Genomic DNA, 1,506 nt, shown 5'->3' on the forward strand with positions numbered 1-1,506 from the left:
GTCTATTTACTCTTTCTTTGTTTCCCTTCATTACTGTTGCACCAGTGGTTTCACCAATTGAGTTCATCTGAACGCTTTTAACGATTCCCATCGGATAATTTGCAGGTTTCAAATGAACATCTTTTAGTAAAACTATATCACCAACTTGCAAATTCTCGTGCGATACTGGCTTGTATCTAGAACCCACATTAGTGGCTTGATGCACAAGTTTTGCAAGGAATTCAGAGTTATAAATGTCTTTTAAACATGAACGAGACTTACGCAATTTACTATAACTGTCCTTAATATGCTCTAATGGATCCTTGGAAGGAGTCCATGAAGGGTCGGAATCTGGAAGAGGTTGCAAATTAGGAATGATGCTCAAAGAGACCAATTCATAGCCCTTTAGCAAAATTTCAGGAGTTATTGCAGCAGGAATGACTTCATTTGGATTATTATCTCTTAAAGACTCATGAAAAGCAATTGGCCTGCGATTAACTAAATGTACAGTCTCTGCTATAAGAAACTCAAAATCAAGAGAATTCAATACAGTATTTCGAACTGAACCATATATAAGTCTTTTAACTAATTTAACACAACTTTCCACAAGTGATCCCAGTTGGTTACAGCCTTTGTAGTATTGCTCAAATTCTACAGCCCTCATTCCATGTTCCTGTAGATATTGCACAGTATCTGGGTCCCTTAAAAAATCAGAAATTAAATTAGTACCTGCAACAATTTGAGATCCCATATCTGAAAAGCATAATTGTGGAGTACCATACTCCCATATATGTAACTGAAGTGCTCTCAAGAATGTGGGTACAGTCATGTCAAAGCATAATTTTAAATTTATAGCTCGAGACCACAAACACGTTATACAAAGCAACCAAATTTTTGTTTTAACCCCTTGGTACTTTATATAATACGGGCCAAGATAGTCCAGGAAAATAGACCTAAAGGGAATATTGGGAGGTTCCAACCTAAAATCTCTGTATGGACTTTGATTCAATTTGACTGCATGTCTGTGAAATCGTCTGCAGTTTGTACATGCTTTCAAAATCTTCTTTACAGTTGAAAAGAAATGTGAAACCCAAAAAGTTTTCCGAACTTCGGTCAACAATGAGTAGATGCCAGCATGGTTTGTCATTTTATGCATTTCTAGGATTAACTTCTTGGTCAGGACGCTATCCTTTGATAAAAGGATAGGCGAGAACATAAATTTATCTCTGTCCTTCCAGCGTGCAGTCTTACTTCTAACACGCAATATACCATTGTGATCTGGATAAATATTAAGTTGGCTGATTATATTAGGGATCTCTCTAACTGCATTAGAAGACCGTGCAAAATATTTAAAAACTTCTGGAAAGTGAATCTGCTGGTCTCTGTAGATTACAAAGTTATAAGCTTCTGACAAAGTTTCTTCATCAGTAAGACAATTAAAATGTGAATATTTACTTGGGTCCCTCATCTTTACTGCAATTTTCAGGTTATTAATAAACCTTATCACATACCTATGGACTGAAACTA

The 1,506-nt window shown here is 36.0% G+C and overlaps 1 protein-coding gene across 1 annotated transcript in view; it reads right to left on the minus strand.

Moving 5' to 3' along the window:
- LOC137625772 (uncharacterized) overlaps window positions 1–1,113 on the minus strand; it is a 2,522-nt gene extending 1,409 nt beyond the window's left edge. Inside the window, exon 1 of the mRNA XM_068356663.1 lies at window positions 1–1,113. This exon is cut by the window's left edge and continues 887 nt beyond it. Coding sequence (XP_068212764.1) covers window positions 1–808 — 808 coding nt within the window. The 5' untranslated portion in view covers window positions 809–1,113.
- Between the last annotated feature and the right edge of the window lie 393 nt (window positions 1,114–1,506).

This window comes from Palaemon carinicauda, chromosome 32, assembly GCF_036898095.1.
Source record: "Palaemon carinicauda isolate YSFRI2023 chromosome 32, ASM3689809v2, whole genome shotgun sequence".
NCBI classification, from domain to species: Eukaryota; Metazoa; Arthropoda; class Malacostraca; order Decapoda; family Palaemonidae; genus Palaemon; species Palaemon carinicauda.